This window comes from Callithrix jacchus, chromosome 7, assembly GCF_049354715.1.
Source record: "Callithrix jacchus isolate 240 chromosome 7, calJac240_pri, whole genome shotgun sequence".
NCBI lineage: Eukaryota > Metazoa > Chordata > Mammalia > Primates > Cebidae > Callithrix > Callithrix jacchus.
In genome coordinates this window covers 62,380,604-62,399,326 of record NC_133508.1, presented here as the reverse complement: position 1 = coordinate 62,399,326, position 18,723 = coordinate 62,380,604, and the positions used below count along the sequence as shown (strand labels likewise).

General features: G+C 51.4%; 1 protein-coding gene across 1 annotated transcript in view; it reads right to left on the bottom strand.

Annotated features, from left to right (window-relative positions):
* MAN1C1 (mannosidase alpha class 1C member 1) overlaps nt 1-18,723 on the bottom strand; it is a 177,646-nt gene that overhangs the window by 22,700 nt on the left and 136,223 nt on the right. The window contains exons 4-6 of the mRNA XM_035308185.3: nt 17,209-17,289; nt 9,748-9,842; nt 4,362-4,479 (exon numbers count right to left, since the gene is read on the bottom strand). Coding sequence (XP_035164076.1) covers nt 4,362-4,479; nt 9,748-9,842; nt 17,209-17,289 — 294 coding nt within the window. The remainder of the gene's footprint in view (nt 1-4,361; nt 4,480-9,747; nt 9,843-17,208; nt 17,290-18,723) is intronic.

Below are 18,723 nucleotides of genomic sequence, written 5' to 3'. Positions count from 1 at the left end.
AAAGTGCTGGGATTATAGGTGTGAGCCATTGTGCCTGGCCTAGGGAGGGTTCTTTTAAAGATGGGGTTAAGTGACAGCAGCCCATTTGTTAGCTTTAGGTAAAATTGCCTTGTTAATACGTCAAAAATAGTCAAATCCATCAATCCTACCGTTTGGTATATATCCAAAGGAAATGACATCAGTATGTTGAAGAGATTATCTACATTACTGTGTTCATTGTAGAATTATTCAAATAGCCAAGATGTGGAATCAACCTAAGTGTCCATCAGCAGATGAATGAATAAAGAAAATGTGGGATAGCCAGGCATGGTGGCTCATGCCTATCATCCCAGCACTTAGGGAGGCCAAGGGAGGTGGATCACTTGAGGCCCGGAGTTTGAGACTAGGCGTGGCAACATAGTGAAACCCCATCTCTACTAAAACTACAAAAATTAGCTGGGCCTGGTGGAACAGGCCTATAATCTCAGCTACCTGGGAGGCAGAGGCAAGAGCACTACTTGAACCTGGGAGGCAGAGGTTGCAGTGAGCAGAGACGGCAGCATTGCACTCCAGCCTGGACTGTGCCTCAAAATAAATAAATAAATAAATAAATAAATAAGAAAGAAAGAAAGAAAGAAAACAAAGTATGATCTAGTATAGGCTGGGCACGGTGGCTCAGGCCTGTAATCCAAGCACTTTGGGAGGATGAGTTGGGCAGACTGTTTGAGCCCTGGGGTTTGAGTCCAGCCTGGGCAACATGGTAAAACTCTATCTCTACAAAAAGTACAAAAATTAGCTGGCTGTGATGGCACATTCTTGTAGTCCTAGCTACTCAGGCGGCTGAGGTGGGAGGATCGTTTGAGTCCAGGAGATTGAGGCTGCAGTGAGCTATAATTGTGCCACTGCACTTTAGCCTGACAACAGAGTGAGACCCTGCCTCTTAAAAACAAAAATACACACACACACACACACACACACGAAGAAAGAAAAATGTGGTATACACAATGGAATATAATTCAGCCTTAAAGAAGAAAGCAAGCCTGTCACTTGCATCATGTATGAACCCAGAGGACACTTGTTAAGTGAAACAGGCCAGGGCAGACAGACAAACACTTGATTATCTCACTTACACGTGGAATGTAATAAAGTTAAACTGGTAGTAGAGAGTAGAATGGTGGGGGCGGTGCTGATCGAAGGATGTAACATTTCAGTCAGGAGGAATAAGTTCAAGAGCTCTATTGTGTAAGACATGATGACTGTAATTCGTAACAATGTATTGCATTCTTGAAAACCGTTTAGTGCTAAGTGTTGCTAATTAAGTATTCAGAATACTTAAATATTCTGGCCGTTTAAAAAACAGTAAGTATATAAGGTAATCAAAAAAGGTCAACTATAGTAGCTTCAAATGGCCCAGTCTAGTAATATGTTATTTTATCTGATACCCTGGAATCATTTCATGTGAGAGGCTTGGGCTTCTGAATAACCCCATGCCCTAATAGGCATTTAAGGGTTTTAATGAAAATAATTACAAAAAGCAATAACTACTGTTAACCTTTTTCAGTTCCTTTGAGTCAGACCCATTACATACATTATCTCCAACCCTCATCACTGACGTATTATCTCAGTATAACAGATAAGAAACCTGAATCTCAGAGAGGTTTGGTGACTTGCTGATGGCCACCTGGTCCTTAAGTGGCAGAGCCAGGACATGAATGAGGTCTGTCTGACAACATAAACCATACATATTCCTGCCCTACACAGGGCAGTGCTGGGCCAATACAGATCAGGGCAGTCACCATGGAGCAGAGGCTGTCCCAGCTGGAGCAGGAAGAGGCTGGGTTTGCAACCTTTGGGGCTATGAAGGTGAGAAGTGGAATTCAGGAGGGCTTTATCCACGGTGCCTGCTCTCCGACAGTTAAATCCTACTCAGCACATCCTATCCAGTCCAAGACCCCTTGGGAGAGAAAGGCCCTTGGGACCACACTGTCTCATGTTGGTAGTTATGTGTGCACAGCACCAGTAGTGCGGAAGAGCCACCTTTCTGCAGTCAGACCTTCCTTTCCAGGAGACAGCACTTGGCTGTGCCACATCAGATTTCATATCCATTTATGTTAATGAAGTCCATTACGGGGACAGGAATGTGCTTGTACCTGAGTTACTCTTGACTGTCCTGGTGGTGAGCAGTGAAGCAGGCTAAATGAGCTCCCCCAGAGGGTGTGGGCGCTTCTAGAATTTGGGCTAATTTGTTGACTGCCAATAATTGCCTCTGTGGGAGGCATGACTGGGGGATGAAAATAGCCAGAGTATGTAAATGTACAGAGAGACAGAGAGAGACGGATGGACTCTAGTGCAAAAGCCTGCAGCCTGCTCTACCAATCTGATCTGGAAGGAGCCAGCAAGTCCTGGGCTTGAATCATGGCTTTATCACTGACCAGCTGGAAGGCCCAGGGCAAGTGACTTAACCTTTCTGAGTCTTAGTTTCCTCCTCTGTAAATATGGGGACACCAGGAAGACCCACCTCATAGGGCTGTTGGGAGGATTAGAGCTATTATAATGTTCCCAGAACATAGTGGGGGCTATGGTAGCTATTACTCCAGAATAACCAGAGACTGGAGTGAGCTCCCTGTCCCACTCCATTCGGAGCTGGTCAGAACCTTCCTAGAAGAGTCTAACTTATGAGCAATGGAAACAGAGGTTGGGGGATGGAACTTGAAGGTGGGAAAGCATTTGAAAATAAGAGCTACCAGGAAGTGAGGTTAAACTCATTCCACAAGCTTTCGGGAGTTTCAGGGAGGCAGACTCCCTCTCAATGTAAGGCACTTTTGAAGGAAGGGCTGCCAGGAGGATGGACTTTTTAAGGGTGGCAGTGAGCTCCTTCTCAGAGAAAGTAAACAAGAAGAGGCTGAACAGCTTTTCTTGAGCTTCTTAAGGACACTCAGGTGGACTCCTACATCGAGTAAATAGTGGTCCCAAACCATGCATCAAAAAGCACATGAATGCGTATTAAAAAGGTAGACGCCTCCTCCTGGAGTGAAGCCCAGAAATCTGTTTCTTCACAGTCATGGGGTAGTGGTGGGACTCTATCTAATCTCCCAGCTTCCATCCGGGAGCCATGGGGTAGTGGTGGGACTCTGTCATCTCCCAGTTTCCATCCGGGAGCCATGGGGTAGTGGGAGGACTCTATCATCTCCCACCTTCCATCCAGGAGCCATGGGGTAGTGGTGGGACTCTGTCATCTCCCAGTTTCCATCCGGGAGCTATGGGGTAGCAGTGGGAATCTATCATCTCCCACCTTCCATCCGGGAGCCATGGGGTAGTGGTGGGACTCTGTTATCTCCCAGTTTCCATCCGGGAGCCATGGGGTAGTAGTGGGACTCTGTCATCTCCCAGCTTCCATCAGGGAGCCATGGGGTATTGGTGGGACTCTGTCATCTCCCAGTTCTCATCCTGGGAGCCATGGAGTAGGGGTGGGAATCTATCATCTCTGAGCTTCTATACTGGGAGCCATGGGGTAGTGGTGGTAATCTGTCATCTTCCGGCTCCCATACTGCTGTGAGAGGCAGGCATTGTAGGGGGAAGGCAAGGCTTTGGGAGTGAGGCACCCTACCAAAGTTCTCCTTGGAGGGCTCTGGAGGATGGGCAGGACCTTCCATCTCCCCAGGTAGCCCTCAGGGAGGGATGGTAGCTGCTGGATCCCAAGTGCCATCTGAGGGCAGTGTGAGCACTTCCCTTCTTTGGATTCAAGGTGAGACCTACAGCAACACTTCCAGGTAGTGGGGACTGCCCAAGGCCAGGTATGGGCAGCTGTCAGGGCTGATGGGTTCTCTCAGCTCCCACTGTGGGCTTGAACAGCAGGAATGAACAATCGGGGCATCTGCCATGGCAGGATATTGCCATGATATCCTGCTGATGGCACAAGCTGAACAGGCACAGGGAAGAAGGCAGGCAGGTCTCACACGGAAAAGCTAAATGTCTCTGGAAAAGGGACTTTTGCGCCAGGTGGCTAATTTCTGCCAGTGCAAGGTGGTGCCTAGATTTCAGTTGCACTTTCTCCAGATTTCACATATGGGTGGCTGCCACTGAGCTGACACAGACCAGTGAGCACCTTTTCTCCGGCAGAATTGTGTCTCTCCCTTTCCCTCTGTAGAATCCTATTGACTCTGCTCGCTCACTGTTCCTGCCACCTGGCATTAGGGTATAGGTAGCTACTATTTGCTATCTTAGCAGCAGCTCAGGCTCCCGGGCTCTCCACAGCCCTTCTGCTGATCCATGAGGGGGGACCTACTCACCTCTGAAAACCCTGTGGCAGCTGCACACTCATCCCTCTGCTCCGCAGGAGGAAGAGCAGGAGCTGTTTGGGAGGGAGTTGGGGGGAGACTTGCCTTTTCAGCGAAGACCTGGTTGCCAGAGAGCTCAGTGAGGTGTAAGAATTCCAAGTGCAGGGATCCAAACTCCGCCAGGATGCTGCTGCTGCCGGCTGTGGCCCAACCCCAGCTCCCGCTGAAAAGATAGAAGCAGGCCCTGTCAGCCCCTGCTGGCCAGGCTGGCTCCTCTGCTGAGAGTAACAGCAGCTGCTCGGTGGGAGCACCTACTATGTGCCAGGCACAGAAGCAGGAGCTTTCGCTGCACAATTTCAGTGAATCTTCCCTGGCCCCATGTCCTGATGAAGACACTGAGATAGTGACTCGCCGAAGGCCATTTGAATCCAGGCCTGACTGACTTGGAATATTCTTTGGTTCCATCATCAAGCAGCCCCTGTAAGACTTGGGAACTCGAGATCTGGTAAAGAGTTATGCTGAATTTACAGATGATGTGGATAATGTGGTCGGGGCCACAAATACCCCACAGACCACCCTGTTGCTGTCCTCTGGCTGAAAGCACTGGATGGCTCACAACCACTGATGGCTCGGCGTGTGAAGGATCAACAGTGCTAGGGCAAACAGGACCCATGAAAAGCAGAGACCCCACCTCACCCTTCCCCTCTCCCAGTACACTGTCAGTGCTGCCCAAGAACACGCAATGGCCCTGGACTGGAATTTCACAGAACCTACATGGGATGGGCAGGCAGCTCTGGTGTGACTACACACCTGGAGCTGTGTACTTTCAAGGAATGCAGAGGCAGAATCCTGGTTACTCCTCACAGCTGCCCCTTTCACAAATGAGGTAAACAAGGCACAGGACAGTGATATCCCCTGCCTGAGATCACACAGTAATTCGAAAAGCTGAAATCAGAGCTGGCTCTGATGCCACAGCCTGTGCTAACTGTTGTGCAGCTTGCTTCTCTTCCGATCATAGGATAGGCAACAAGGACATTGCCTTTCCAGAGTGTTCACTTAAAGTCTCCCTTAGCATCTGGAGCCAGAAGGTGCAGGTTCAAGTGGTGCTCAGCTGGAGACCTTGGGCAAACCATTTAATCCTTGGGTGTGTCTGTAAGACATGGCAAAAGTAATGCCTCCATCTCCTAGGTCCAAGCCTCCTCCTTCCTGGGTTTTTGTGGGGATAAAGAGGAAAAGAGAACACAGAATGGGGGTGGTTGGGGCAAGCTGCTCCCCCTCCCTGTCTCAGTTTCCTCATAGGCATCATGATGATCTTTCCTCTGGGACGTTTAGGACAACCAGGGGCACAGGATCTCTGTAGCAAGGGTGTGGACAGAGCGGGGACAGAGCATGGTGGACTGACCTCCTTGCACCTGGAAAGGCTCTGGGGTGCAGTCAGTGTGAAGCAGCCTGAGGGGCTGGCTCTGCCGGGGGGGCGCCTCTGTTTCCTTGCTGGTGGTTGCACTGGCCTCCTAGGAACTGGCCCCTATCTGTCCCTTTATCTCCATGGACAGGACTCAGGAAGGTAGGTGCGGGGGTGTGGAGGTCACTGTGTGCCACTAGAGGGGTACTGCTTTTCCTGGGGTAGGGCTGTGGCTCCCCTAATGCTGCTGTTCTCTCTAAACTCCACTCTTGGGGCTGGATGTGGTTTCTGGGAAGGTAAGGACACTTAGCAGCCTCCCTGCTTCTGGAAGCAGATGGAGGACTTGGGTTTTGAGTCTATGGGGTCATAGTGACCTCAGCACATATAGAGACAGCCACCCGCTTTATCCTGTCTCTACTTTCTTGGTTATTTACCTGGCTTGGGTCAGGGGACAGCAGGTAGGGATGGGTTCCACGGGAGGGGTACCTTGGCTCCTGATCTGAGTAAACAAAACAACTTCCATTTATCAAGTCGCTATGGTGTGCCAGGGGCTGGGCATGCTGTTTGCATCATGACTTCACTGAAAGCCTGTAAGGTAAAGCATCATTCATACCCCTACGCAAAGGGGGAAACTGAGGCTCGCACAGGAAGTGAAGTGTTTGAGGTCAGAGGCAGAAGATGAGGGAAACAGGATTCAAACAGATCTGCTGAGCCTCCCACCGTAAGACAGCCCCGCACTCATCCAGAGGGAAAGAAGCAGTTGCCATCCTGCCCCCCAACTCTGTCCGTCTTCCCCGAAGGCTAACTGAGACTTCTCTCTCCAGCTTGTGGTCTCAGTGAGTCTCAGAGAGCTTCCTGAATAATTGATTCTTCCTGCACTCTCAGGGAAGTTTAAGGTAGGAAAAAGCCACCAGCCCTCCAGCTGTCTTTTGTTCTCATTTCCCCCCACAGGGGCCTCTCCTTCCTTCCACCCGAGTGGGCTTCCTGTGGTGGAGATGCCCTGCCAGATAAGTGAGCTGGCCTGGGCAGAGGTGGGCAGGTAGCTGGGTGCCTTTCCTTTCCTGCCCAGCTTCCAATGCTGGCTTCTCCGGGTCCCAGCAAGGTGACCTTGGGCAGGTGGGTTAACTTCCCTAGACCTCAGTTTCCTCATCCCTTAAGTGACAGCACCCACACTCGATAGTTATTGTGAGGTATAAATTATGCATGTAAGTATTGATATTTTTATCATTATGTAGTTGCGCACATGTAAACTGTTGCTGTTACTAAGTTTCTAATCTGTGCCAGGTGGTTCTGGTGGTTCTTATGTTACCTTTACAACCAACTTCGGAGGTGGATACCGTTATCTTTATTTCACAGAACGAAGGCAAGTCCACACAGGAAGTGGTAGAACTGAATCCAATTCCAAATACTAGGCGTTTTGTGACCCAAATGCATCTGCTCTGGGCAGCATCCCAGAGACCAGGAGGTCCTCTGCTCAGCCCTGTGAGCCAATGGGCCAGGGGGAAGCTCTGCCCTCCTCTCCCAGTCTTTCGAGTGCAAGTGGGCCCATAGCCTGTGCTGTCTCCCCTGGCAGGAGGGGCTGCTCCACAAGGCCCCTCCCCACCCTGTCTGTAGCTTCTAAGCAGGTACACTCACGAGTATAGTATAATCATCAACTTGGAGGCAGACAGACCTGGATTCCTTTTATTTTTTTTTTGAGATGGAGTCTCTCTGTTGCCCAGGCTGGAGTGCAATAGCATGATCTTGGCTCACTGCAACCTCCGCCTCCTAGGTCCAAGCAATTCTCCTGCCTCAGCCTCCTAAGTAGCTGGGATTATAGGTGCACGCCACCACGACCAGCTAATTTTTGTATTTTTAGTAGAGATGGGGTTTCCCCATGCTGGCCAGAATGGTCTTGATCTCCTGATTCTGTGATCCACCTGCCTCCACTTCCCAAGTGTTGGGTTTACAGGAGTGAACCACCATGAACAGCAACCAGACTTGGATTCTAGTTAAGTATGCTCTGCTGCTGTGTGATCTCAGTTACCTAACCTCTCTGAGCCTCAGTTTCTTTACTGGTAACACAGAGTCCCTGTGGTTGCTGTGAGGCTGAAAAGACCATCCATGTCACGTGCTCACATGATGCCTGACGCACAGTGACTGCTCACCAGACATTAGCAATAGTGAAGACGTGTCTATTTGCGTGTGGCGGGAGCATGCACATGTAAACGAATATTCATGTGTGAATGCATGTGCCTATGTATGGATGCGAACGTGTCTGTGACAAAGACCAGCTTGTGTATCTGGGCCTTTAAGATCTTTAAGGGTGGCAGTAGAGTGTTCGTGTGTGGGTGAGCGAGCACCAGTGAAAGAGATGGCTCGGCTGCAGAGGTCCTTGCACGGGCCTCTGTCACTTTCCCAGAGAGGCCAGTGTCCCTGAAGGTCCCGGGTCAGGCTGGCCCTGCCTCAGTCTCCCAGGCTGGCTTGTGCAGACACCAGGGAGGAGGTGCAGCTCACACCTGCCAGGGAACAGCCTCCCCTCAGGATCCTTCCCACCCTGATGTGTGGGGCAGGGCTGGTTACCTCCTCTCCTGCAGGGCCCATGTTCTTGCCCCTCCTGTTGGGGCTGCCCACAGCAAGCCCTGCTGGGTGCAACAACAGTAGCCCAGCTCCTGCCAGGAGGCTCCCTCTGAAAAGCAAACTCAATGCACACGGGCCCATACAGCCGTGCCAATCTCCGAGGCAGGCATTTTTAGCAACAGACTCTCTTATCAAGAACAAGAACGGGGATATTGCCAGGAAATACGTGTGAACGTACATACGCACATGGCACCGAGAGCACGCAAATAGCCTAAAAGCAAACTGCTTCCCTAATCAGAAATCTCAGGATTCATGTCAGATCAGGTGCCTGCTCTGAGAGACCCAGGGAAGGGCTGGGCACAGAAGAGGAAGGGGATGCCCCTAGCAAGGTCGTCCCCCAGACCCAGGGAGGGGGAGACAGAGGACAGTATGTTTGTGTCTGGGCTTCAGGACAGCTCTCTCTCCAGGATCAGTGTTTACGGAAGAGGAACCTGAGCAGAGATTCAAGAGTCCAGCTCTGAGGAGTCAACCCTGGCATTGAGATGGGGATTTCTCCAGCTCCCAAGGGTTCCCCCTCCTTGGCCTATGGTGAGATTCCAATGAGATCGCACCCTGGGAATTCTTCTCGACCACAGGGAGGACAGTTGATGAAGATGCTGAACATACCAAGTCCTCTTTTTGCAAGACCAGAGAAGGTTGGTGAAGCCCTTGAAGCCGACATAAAGGGTACAGCCTCCCCAGGACAGTGATCAGAGCTACAGGTCTTCCAACCAGAGCCTAGGGTTCCTGCCTCCCTTCCTGGACAGCTGGCTGAAGCTTCTGTTGGGTTGAGGCCTGAGATGAGAAATCACTTCAGGACAGAAAGTCTGGTACAGTGGGAACACCACAGCCTTCCCAGGGTTGGGGTTGTTAGAGGGCCACAAGGATGGCCCAGAGAGCTGCTGGGTGCCCAGGGATGGGCTTCTACTAAGTAGCTCTATGCAGCACAGGGACAGTGGCTGGCCCCTGAGAGTGAGGCTCCTGGCTGGGAGGACTGGGGTTCTGAGATCTCCTAGCAGCTTCGGGGACCTCCTCACTGGGGAAGGCAAAGGGTATGATGTGCCTGCTGGCTCCTGAACCCCAGTGGGGGAAGGAGAGTATCTGGTGCCTTTGTGGAGGGCTCTCAAGTCAAGACAGTGCTGTGGGATGTCCACAGGGGAACTGCCCCGCCCACCCCAGGAGGCTCAGGCCTATGTGACCTAAACCCTGAGACCTAGGTTTGGTGACAAATGTCTGTCCAGGAAAGTCACTGGGACTTTCACCATGCCACCGACTCACTGTGGCTCCCATGGCAGCTATGATCCTCTCCCTGTGCCTCAGTTTCTACATCCTAAAAGAATGGTTTTGACAGAGGTGGTCCCAAGGGCCCCCCACTCCTGCTTGTCTGCCCACTGCCCCTGGAGCCTCCTCACCAGCCCCACCCAGAGAAGACACACGAACGGTGGGCATGGTTGCAGCAAAGCCCCGGTGGGGAACGAGATGGCGCCCTACCTTTTGAAGCTCACCACGCCCTTTGGGATTCCCGTTGGGGTGTTGAATGCCGGCAGGAGCTTCTCTCCCAACCTGATGGCCTTTACTCGGAACACCTGTAGAGGAGGGGTCAAAGGGCTTGTGACTCCAGGCTGGGTGAGGCAAGGTTGGCCCAGAACTGCTGCAGGCAGGATGAACCCCCCAGGGCTGCAGGCCTAGGGTGGGAGGCGGTGCTGCAGTCCACTAGTCGGGCCCCTCCAACTGCTGGCCACGTGGACTTCAGCAGGGTACTTCTGAGCCTCAGCTTTTGTCCATAAAATAAGGATAATATTGGCCTTCTTTTTTTTTTTTGAGATAGTCTTGCTCTGTCACCAGGCTGGAGTGCAGTGGTGCAATCTCAGCTCACTGTAACATCTGCCTCCCATGTTCAAGCGATTCCCCTTCCTGAGCCTCCTGAGTAGCTGGGATTACAGGCACACACCACCAGTTCTGGCTACATTTTTGTATTTTAGTACATATGGGGTTTTACCACGTTGGTCAGGATGGTCTCAATTTCCTGACCTCATGATCCACCCGTCTTGGCCTCCCAAAGTGCTGGGATTACAGGCGTGAGCCACTGGCCTTTTTAGAGAGTTGTTGGGAGAAATGAAACTTAGGTAATTGTGGCAAAGCATCTACCACAGCGTCAGGACTCTGGTGGCAAAGGCTGGATGCTGATCCTTGAGATGGGGCGGCCACTGGGAAGATGAGGGAGAAAGCAGTGGGGTGGGGTGGGGGGCACCTCCAAATCCAGATGAAGACCTGGCAGAGATGGGCTGGTCTCCAAAGGACAGTGCCTGCTCACATCCCAGAACTATGATACCACAGGCAGAGGGTAGGGAGTGGGTGGTGCCATTCAGACAGACTGTCAAGGGCACTGGACTGGGAGCCAAGATCACCCTCAGGTTCCAGAGACCACTCCCTCCTGGGCAGCAATTTCCCTCTCCTGTGTAAGAGCAGTGGACAGACCTGTTTCGCTTTGACACCCTGATCCTGCCCACTGTGCCCATTTCATAGACGGGGAATGAAGGGAGGGGTTGAGTGGAACCACCTTCATTCCTCAATCACCCACAAGACAGCAAGGGAACTCCAGGGGGTCCCAGGTCTCACAGCCCCAGCCTAAGGCTCTGACTCCCTCAAACTGTTCTTCCGAGATGCCCGATTAATTCAAAAGGACCTGTACCTTTCTGACCCAGCCCGTTTCCTGCCTGGGAATTTATTCTGAGGAAATAAATAATCGAGAATGTTGTAAAGACTTATTTATTCCAGCACTGTTTAGAATAGTGAAAAAAACTGGAAGTATTCTAAGTATCAAACGATAGGAAAGTGGTTAGATAATAGCTCCATGAAACAAAATACCATGCGGCTCCTGAAATGATGGTATAGGCCGGGCACAGTGGCTCACACCTGTGATCCCAACACTTTGGGAGCCGAAGCGGGCAGATCACCTGAGGTCAGGAGTTCAAGACCAGTCTGGCCAACATGGCAAAACACCGTCTCTACTAAAAATACAAAAATCAGCTGATCGTGGTGGCCTGTGCCTATAGCCCCAGCTACTCAGGAGGCTGAGGTAGGGGAACCGCTTGAACCCGGGAAGCAGAGGTTGCAGTGAGCCAAGATTGTGACACTGCACTCCAGCCTGGGTGACAGTGAGACTCTGTCTCAAAAAAATAAAATAAAACAAAATGATGCTGTAGAAGAATATTAACAGCAAAGAAAGGGTTTATAATCTGTTAAGAGAAATACATTCCAAAACATTGTAATTCAACTTTGGTAAGGATTCTATGGATGTGAAAGAAAGGAAGAACATGCCACAAAATACGAATAGGGTATTTTAGGGGGTTAAGCTTATGGATCACTTTTCTTTTCTTTTGGCTCATCTCTATTTCCTGTGTGATTTTTATAATAAAAGAACTCCCACAACAAATGTGATTTATTTTTAAAAGATGAGACACACAAGCCCCTAGGAAAACACTCAGAGTGGGGAACACATGGGCCTTTTCACTTCTGGAGCTTGAAAGGGCCCCAGTTTGCTGACCTCCTGTGGTCCTTGCAAACAAAGCCTTCTTGAGTCCTGCCCCCACTCCCCAACAAATAAATTGCTGAGGCAGCTGTGTAGGGAATGCAGTGGGAGGGGAATTTCGGGACACTTTAAACCAGGAGGTGGACTTGAGGTCTCTGGGGCAGGGGTCTTCTTCCCATGGGAGGGAGGGGCTGTGCTGGGGGCTGGCAGTGATGACAGGTCAATGTCCAGTGCCAGACAGAGGGGCCCAGATGTGGGCACAGGGCCCAGCCCCATCAGATCCCTTGGGGAGCTGCTCTAGGATTCAGATTCCGAAGCCCAGAACGATAGATCTGCTCTCTGGGGGATTCTAGTACACAGCCAGGCTTAGTAATGACAAAGGGCTCTCAAGCCCTTGGTCACACTGAGGCTCCTACGTCTTCATTTGCCCCAGGGAGGCTGTCCAAGGTGGACAAACCAACCCAGCAGAACCAGAGCCCAGATGCTGAGGCTCCAGGCAGCCGTCTGGCTGCCCTCATCCTGGGGACACTGAGCTAACACTTCTTAGACGCTCCTCTCTTCCAGCAAACCACATCCCCTCCTCTAAAGGCCTGCTGCTGGCTGGATGAGCATCTTGGAAGGATGCTGGGTGAGTGTGTTCGGACAGGAGTGCCAGGTATCTCAAGTGCCCGACCTCAACCCTTGCAACAGCCTGTGGGGAAGGCACTGACCCATTTTGATGAGAAAACTGAGTCTCAGAGGAACAACTTGCCCAAGGTTGTGGAGCTGTTAAGGGGCTCTTTTCCAGGACACCGAGCTGTCTCTCCAACATAGAGATACAGCCTAGTGGCCACGGTTCCAGAAGAAGGGTGAGAGAAACCAGCAGGAAGTACATTCTGTGGGGTGGGAAGGGCACAGGGCTGGGAGGCAATGCCCAGGTGTGGATCCTCCCACGTCACAGCAATGTGGCCGTGGTGTACCCTGCACGCTCACTGCACCTTGGTTTCCTCATCCGCACAACACAATGGTGGCACATGCCCCAGCTGCTACAGGGGTCTTTGTGGAAATCAAATGAGAGGATGTATAGAAATGAATGTGCTTTATAAACTGTGAAGTGCCATGCCAACATCGTGTGAGTTATTCTCATGGGCACTGAGTGTCGGGAGGACTGGGCTTCCCGGCAGGGGTCTTCCCCTGAAGCTTCATCTTAAGCAAAAAAAGGCCTCGGCCTAGGAAAAGTTATCAGGTGTCTCCTTCACCCTTCATTCCATAAACATTTGTGGGAAGTTTCTTTGCTTTTTTGTTTTTTTTTTTTTTTGAGATGGGAGTCTCATTCTGTCGCCAGGCTGGAGTGTAGTGGCGTGATCTCTGCTCACTGCAACTTCCACCTCCTGGGCTGAAGTGACTCTCCTGCCTCAGTCTCCTGAGTAGCTGGGACTATAGACACATGCCACCACGCCTGGCTAATTTTTGTATTTCTAGTAGAGATGGGGTTTCACCAAGTCAGCCAGGATGGTCTCAATATCTTGACCTTGTGATCCACCCACCTTGGCCTCCCAAAGTGCTGGGATAACCGGCATGCGCCACAGCACCCGGCCCATGGGAAATTTTAAGAATGGAAAGACCCACTCAACAGGCACCCACTGTGTGTGAACTAAGGGAAAAGAGAGGCCTCAGTCTGGTGTGGCTGAGCCCTGGTGACAAGCAGTGACTCCAGGCCAGGCTGTGACTCAGGCCCATAACGCAAAGGCCCAACACAGCCCTCAGAGACTGTGCAATCCTGAGCTAGTTACTTCTTCTAAGTCTCAGTTTCCTCTTCTGCAAATCGGTGATCACGTGCACCTGATGGGGCCATCTGAGGCTCCAGTGAGAACACACACTGTGGGTAATACCCACCAAGGGCACTGAGGAAGGAGAACTGTGCAGACCCCAGGCACAATTGGTACCTAAATATAACTCACTGCTTACTTATATCTAGCCTAAATATATAATCATACTTAGTCCCATATAATCTTTCTATATAATCATATAACTTACTGCTTACTATATGTAGCTTATATATATAATCATACTTACTTCTATATAATCTTTCTATGTAATCACATAGGTATTGTAGTTGGAGCTGTACTAACACATTTAGTGCTGATTTATAAAATCCTTCTATATAAACATATAGTAGTTTGTAGTAGGAGGAATGCCTAGAGCAGTCACAGAACAGAAGCAGTACATCGGAAAACAGCCAGACCAGGACAAGAACCAAAGACCCAGCCGGTGGCGTCCCTGCCTGAAAGGGCATACGCTGTATGGCAGGCTTGGAGCAAGAGCCTCTCCTCCTGATAAAGGAGTTACTGTAGTACCTTGCAGCCAGTTCCTGTGGAAAGTAGGCCTCAGGCCTAAGATCCTGGAAATAACCGAGGGAGAAGAACCCCTCTGCTGTGACCAGTCACAGCGGCTGTACACCCTGTCAGTCTTTTCTTGCTTCTGTGCTAGCTCAAATCATCCTCCCATAAATATCTTAAGAGCACAAGTCTGCCAGCTCCCACTGCATTGGCTTACAGTATCCTTCTATTAGAAATCCTTTGAAGTCTCCAGCCCCAGATAAGAACTGTTGTGCATGACACTTGCTGCACACAGCCCACCTCCTTGCCTCAGTGACCTAATGGAGGTGGGCCCCTTTTCTGCACATGGCCCCCTACTGTGCAAGGCCCACCCCTCTGCCCAGGTGACATAACGGGGTGGCCCCCTCGCTTGTGACTCATGTGACTATGTATGCCCTATTACTAAGCCTACAGATGATGACCTCACTTACGAGTCTGCCCCCTGCTTATACCTAAATACAGATGCTTCTGGGCATTTGGGGCCCCTGCTGATCTCCGCTCACAGGTGGCATGGCCCCCCCAAGTCCAGATACTCTTCACCAGTTCTTCAGTGTCCTGTCTCTTTACTTCTTGGATTCTGTACCTCAGCACAGCATAAGAGACACCCCACTACCCTGTGGGACCCAACAGCCCTACAGCACACAAGGCACACAGCATGGCATCTGGCTCAGGGAGGTGCTCTGGGGACAGATCAGGAAGGTGTGGCCAGAGGGCAGGGCCTGCACTGACAGATGCAGGAGGCTGCCTGCCGACCTGGGGTTCTGGCCACGTTGGCCTCTCCTGAGCCTTTTGAGCTGTTTCTCAAGTCACAGATGCTCCTGTCCACACCCTACTATCTGGTGTAGGTTCTGAAAAGCTGGGTTGCTGGTCCCTTTTAGGAAGTTAAGTCCGCAAAGCAAGTTCTCAGAACCACAGATGCCCTCAAAGAAGGAAGAGAGGAAGGAAACAAAGATGCAGGGAAGAGAAACAGAAGGAATGATGAATGGAAGAAAGAAAGGACGAAAGGAAAGACGGGTGGATGAATGGAAGGAAAGTGGATGGAAGGAGAAAAGAACAGAAGAAAAGCTGGATGGAAGGAGATGGAAGGCGGATGGAAGAAAAGATGAATAAAAGAAAAAATGTAAGGAAAGACAGATGGAAAGATAAATGGAAAGATGGAAGGAAAAATGAATGAAGGGAAGGAAAAACAAGAAAAGACAGAAGAAAAAATAGATGGAAGGAAGGAAAGATGAATGGAAGGAAGAATAGAAGGAAAGATGGATGTAAGGAAGGAAGGAAAGATAGAAAGAAAGGCCGATGGAAAGTGGGTAAGGAAGGGAGGAAAGATGGTCAGAAGGATGGAAGAATGGAAGGAAAGACGGATGGAAGGAAGGACAGAAGAAAAGATGGGTGAAAGGACAGAAGGAAAGAGGGATGGAAGGGAGGAAAGGTGGATTGAAGAGAGGGAAGGGAGAGAGAAGCAATGTGTGAGTAGCCACCAACTCTTTCCTGAACTACTCACCCCCAAAGCGCCCTGAGAGCCCAGAGCTGTGTCCTCCCCTCCTCCTGCAGGCCATCTCCACTGACCACGACCAAGCTGGGAGGCTGGGCACATGCCCTGAAGAATGCGGATGCTTTTTCTGCTCTTTCTGTCATTTCCCTGTCCTGGAGTTTTCAAATGAAATTCAGGCTCCAGGTGGCTCAAAGCCGAGGGCTTCCATCTACAATTATTTGGGGACAAATTGGTACAAGTGCTAATCTCTGCTGAGAAGATTATGCTCTATGAAGAGAGCCCTGGAGCGACTGGACAGATAAGGCGCCTGCCTGTTGCCTCGAAACCCTTGACTTCAGCCCCTGCCACCTTCACAGATGAAGGGAAGCAAAAATGACTTTCCAAGCAGCCACGGTGGAGGTGAAGAGGGATTATTCTGTGGATGGCCTGCCTCACTTTCATGGCTCCTGGGGTGGCCAGGGGCAGGCATCATTATTTGTCTCTGGGTGGTCAGAGCAGGGGGTCATTCAGCCTTATGGCAGCCCCTCTCAGTCATGGGGAACAGAACTGACCAATGACTGATGTTTTCGGGACTCAGCCAACCTCGCCACCAGATTATCTGGGCTGTGCTTTTACTGGAGCCCAGGAGGAGGGATGAAGAAGCCTCCTATTTCTATAGAGCTCTGTGGTTTTCAAAATTCTCTCACAGGAGGGAGAATATGGGCTTTGGAGTTGTCAGCCCTGGGGCACCATCCTTTCCTACCTATTCCATGTCCTAAGAGCTCTTTGAGCGAAGGGGTATCAGAACCATCCGTGCTAAGGAAGGAGGTGAGGCCCAGGGTGAGAGAAGGCCATGAGTAGGTTAGGGTGGTGTGGAGTGAGGGCCAGGTGTCCTGACCACACCGGCTCTGCCTCCCTGGGGCGTGCACTTCCCGGCCCTCCTTGTGGAAGCCAACACAGCTCACCTGGGGGCCAGGCCTGGCACTGGCAGCATTCATCAGTGGCACCCCACCTCACCTGCTGCCCCTGTGAGACCTGGAGCAGGTATCTGGCTGGTGGTTGGCCCGGGATGGTAGGGCAAGGGGTGGCTGTGGAGGACAAGGCCTGGGGGTTTTGGCTTTATCAGTCCTGAGAAACATCACCTGTGAAAACCAACCCAGGTGTCTGCTGGCTGATGTGTAGGGTCCGAGCGGATAATGTTTGGACCCAGCTGCTGTTCTCAGAGAATGTGCAAGCACCTGTGGGAGCCAGCTGGGCTCACTTGGACAGCGGAATGGAAGGATCAGAGAGTGAAGGAGGAAGAGTCATTCACCTTTGCTGCTGCTGCTGCTGCTTTGTGATACAGTTAGCCCTGGGGGGGACCGTCGGGAGCGGGGGTACCAATATGCCCAAGATGAGCAATGACTAATCAAGCAGGGTAAGAGGGATGGTCTGGGGGAAAACAGGCCCTCAGGGGCAGACATGGTAGCTCCAGGCCAATCCCTACCTCCTTAAGTCTCTTTTCCCATGCGTGGCATGAGGGAGTAGGACTGGAAGTTCTCCAAAGCCCTTTCCAGCCCGGACAGTCCAGGGGTCGTGAAGGGTCAACCCACCTCTTCTCCTGTCAGGTAGAAGGCTGAGAGGAGTCCCCCGATGTAGCGGATATTCACCTCAAACAAGGACGCTTCTCCGCTCTGCAGGACAGAAAGGAGGGGGGACAGTGGGGACACCCATAAGACACAGGCCCTCGAGACAGTTCACCCTGGCCACCGATATCCCTCCCATACCTGTGCCCGGCTCTGGGGACCAGGCAAGGTGGTGGTGGCTTTCGTAACAAAAGTGGAGAGTAATGAGCACCTGCCTGGCAGAGCTCCTGCAGTTTCCAGCATTCCAAATAAACGCTGGGCTTGGCTTCCTTCCCCAGCCCTTGCCGAGGCGACAGCAGCAAAGTGAGGCCTGGCTGGGCTCCAAGGAGCGCCAGAACCTACCTGGAGAGCTGCTAGCTGCAGCTTAGGTTGAGGGGAGGCAAATCCCACTCTGGCCAGGCTACTCCCCTCTCCTTGAGAGACCACAAGGCTTAGCAGGAAGATAGGTCCTCCCCTGATTCTCTGAGGAGGCTGTGGGGGCAGACAGGGAAAGGCTGGGGCTAAGAAGGAGGAGTCAGGCAGCTGCATATTCAGCGAGCAGCAGCTTCCTAGGCCCTCAGCTTGGAGTGCACAGGGCATGCCCACACTTGCCTTAATCATTTCTATTTTCTTTCCTAAGTTGGGACTGCAAATCAAGGGTGCTGAAGCATCACACCAGGACCAGATCTGGGGTAGATCCCACCTGAGCCACTGACCTGGCTTTGGGACCTCAGGAACGATGTGCAGTCTTTCCCTGCCCCATTGGCAGAAGGGGGCTGCCAATCCCTCTCACGAAGGGTGGACACAGGACACAGGGGCGCTTCAGGGAGAGGTCTGCCCACAGCTGGACATGCCTGGTGTCACCCTCTTTGCCCCAGAGGGTTCCCCCAGCATGCTTCACACACCACTGTCTTCATTACTGAGAATGGCAGTGCTCATCTGTTAACCCGGGGGAACTCTTCCACCCACAGAGAACCTGCAAAACTGCTCCCTTTCAGCCTCCCAGGGTTCGGTGAGGTCAGTGTGGCAAGGGTCATCATTCCCATTTTTCAGATGAGAAAGTCAAGGTTCGAGGTGGAGTGACCCCACCTCGCTTTCTTCCAGGAACATCTCCTCAACTGCCCCACCTGCCTGAGTGTCCCCCAGCTCTTAGGGCACTGTGGGTGCCTGCTTGAGCCCATTCTGCATCTCAAAGAGCCACTGTCTACAGAGGGGACAAGGCGGGCCTATGGAGACACTCCTTCCTTCTCCTTCCTCCAACCCAAACAAGACTAATGGGAGGATTCTCAGCTTCTTTGGCCTCACACAAGCAACCAGAAGTGTCAACAAGCCTCAGAAAAATCCTAATAATGACAACGGTGACATCACTTTACATCAGCATCAGACTTCACAGTGTTATAAAATGTGGTTACAATCCTCCACTATATTTAATCCTCATGATAAGCCTATGAATTAGGCATTATTAATATTGTTGCTGTTGTCACCATTCTCATTGTAGAGTTG